The 546-nt window shown below is 59.7% G+C and overlaps 1 protein-coding gene across 1 annotated transcript in view; it reads left to right on the top strand.

Moving 5' to 3' along the window:
* Positions 1-468, top strand: part of NPHS2 (nephrosis 2, idiopathic, steroid-resistant (podocin)) — a 7,196-nt gene extending 6,728 nt beyond the window's left edge. Inside the window, exon 8 of the mRNA XM_010136270.1 lies at positions 196-468. Coding sequence (XP_010134572.1) covers positions 196-468 — 273 coding nt within the window. The remainder of the gene's footprint in view (positions 1-195) is intronic.
* The last annotated feature ends 78 nt before the right edge of the window (positions 469-546 follow it).

Below are 546 nucleotides of genomic sequence, written 5' to 3' on the forward strand. Positions count from 1 at the left end.
TGCATGGTGGCAACCTCCCTCTAAAGAGCAGTCCATGTCCCCTTCCTCCCAGCCTCACAGAAACCTTCTTTACTCCCCTGCTTGGTAGGTGATTGCTGCTGAGGCGGTGCATGGTGGCAACCTCCCTCTAAAGAGCAGTCCATGTCCCCTTCCTCCCAGCCTCACAGAAACCTTCTTTACTCCCCTGCTTGGTAGGTGATTGCTGCTGAGGCGGAAAAGGCTGCTTCTGAGTCGCTGCGGACGGCAGCCGAGATCCTGTCCAGTGCCCCTGCTGCCGCCCAGCTCCGTTACCTCCACGCGCTGCACTCCCTGACCGCAGAAAAACCTCCTGCTTTCATCCTGCCCTTGCCTTTGGATGCCACGAGCCTGGTCCCTCCGGCCACCCACAGTCCTCCGGCAGCGAGCAGCCTCACAGACACCACCAGGCTCCCAGAAAGCCCAAAGGACAAGGACTCACCCATGCTCTAAGAGATGTCCAGAAATGGTTGTCTCGCTGCCCCTGGTCAGTCCGGCTTGGAGAGGAGCAAGATGGTACTGCCCCGGAGG

The sequence above is a fragment of the Buceros rhinoceros genome, unplaced genomic scaffold (assembly GCF_000710305.1).
Source record: "Buceros rhinoceros silvestris isolate BGI_N320 unplaced genomic scaffold, ASM71030v1 scaffold5385, whole genome shotgun sequence".
Lineage (NCBI taxonomy): Eukaryota > Metazoa > Chordata > Aves > Bucerotiformes > Bucerotidae > Buceros > Buceros rhinoceros.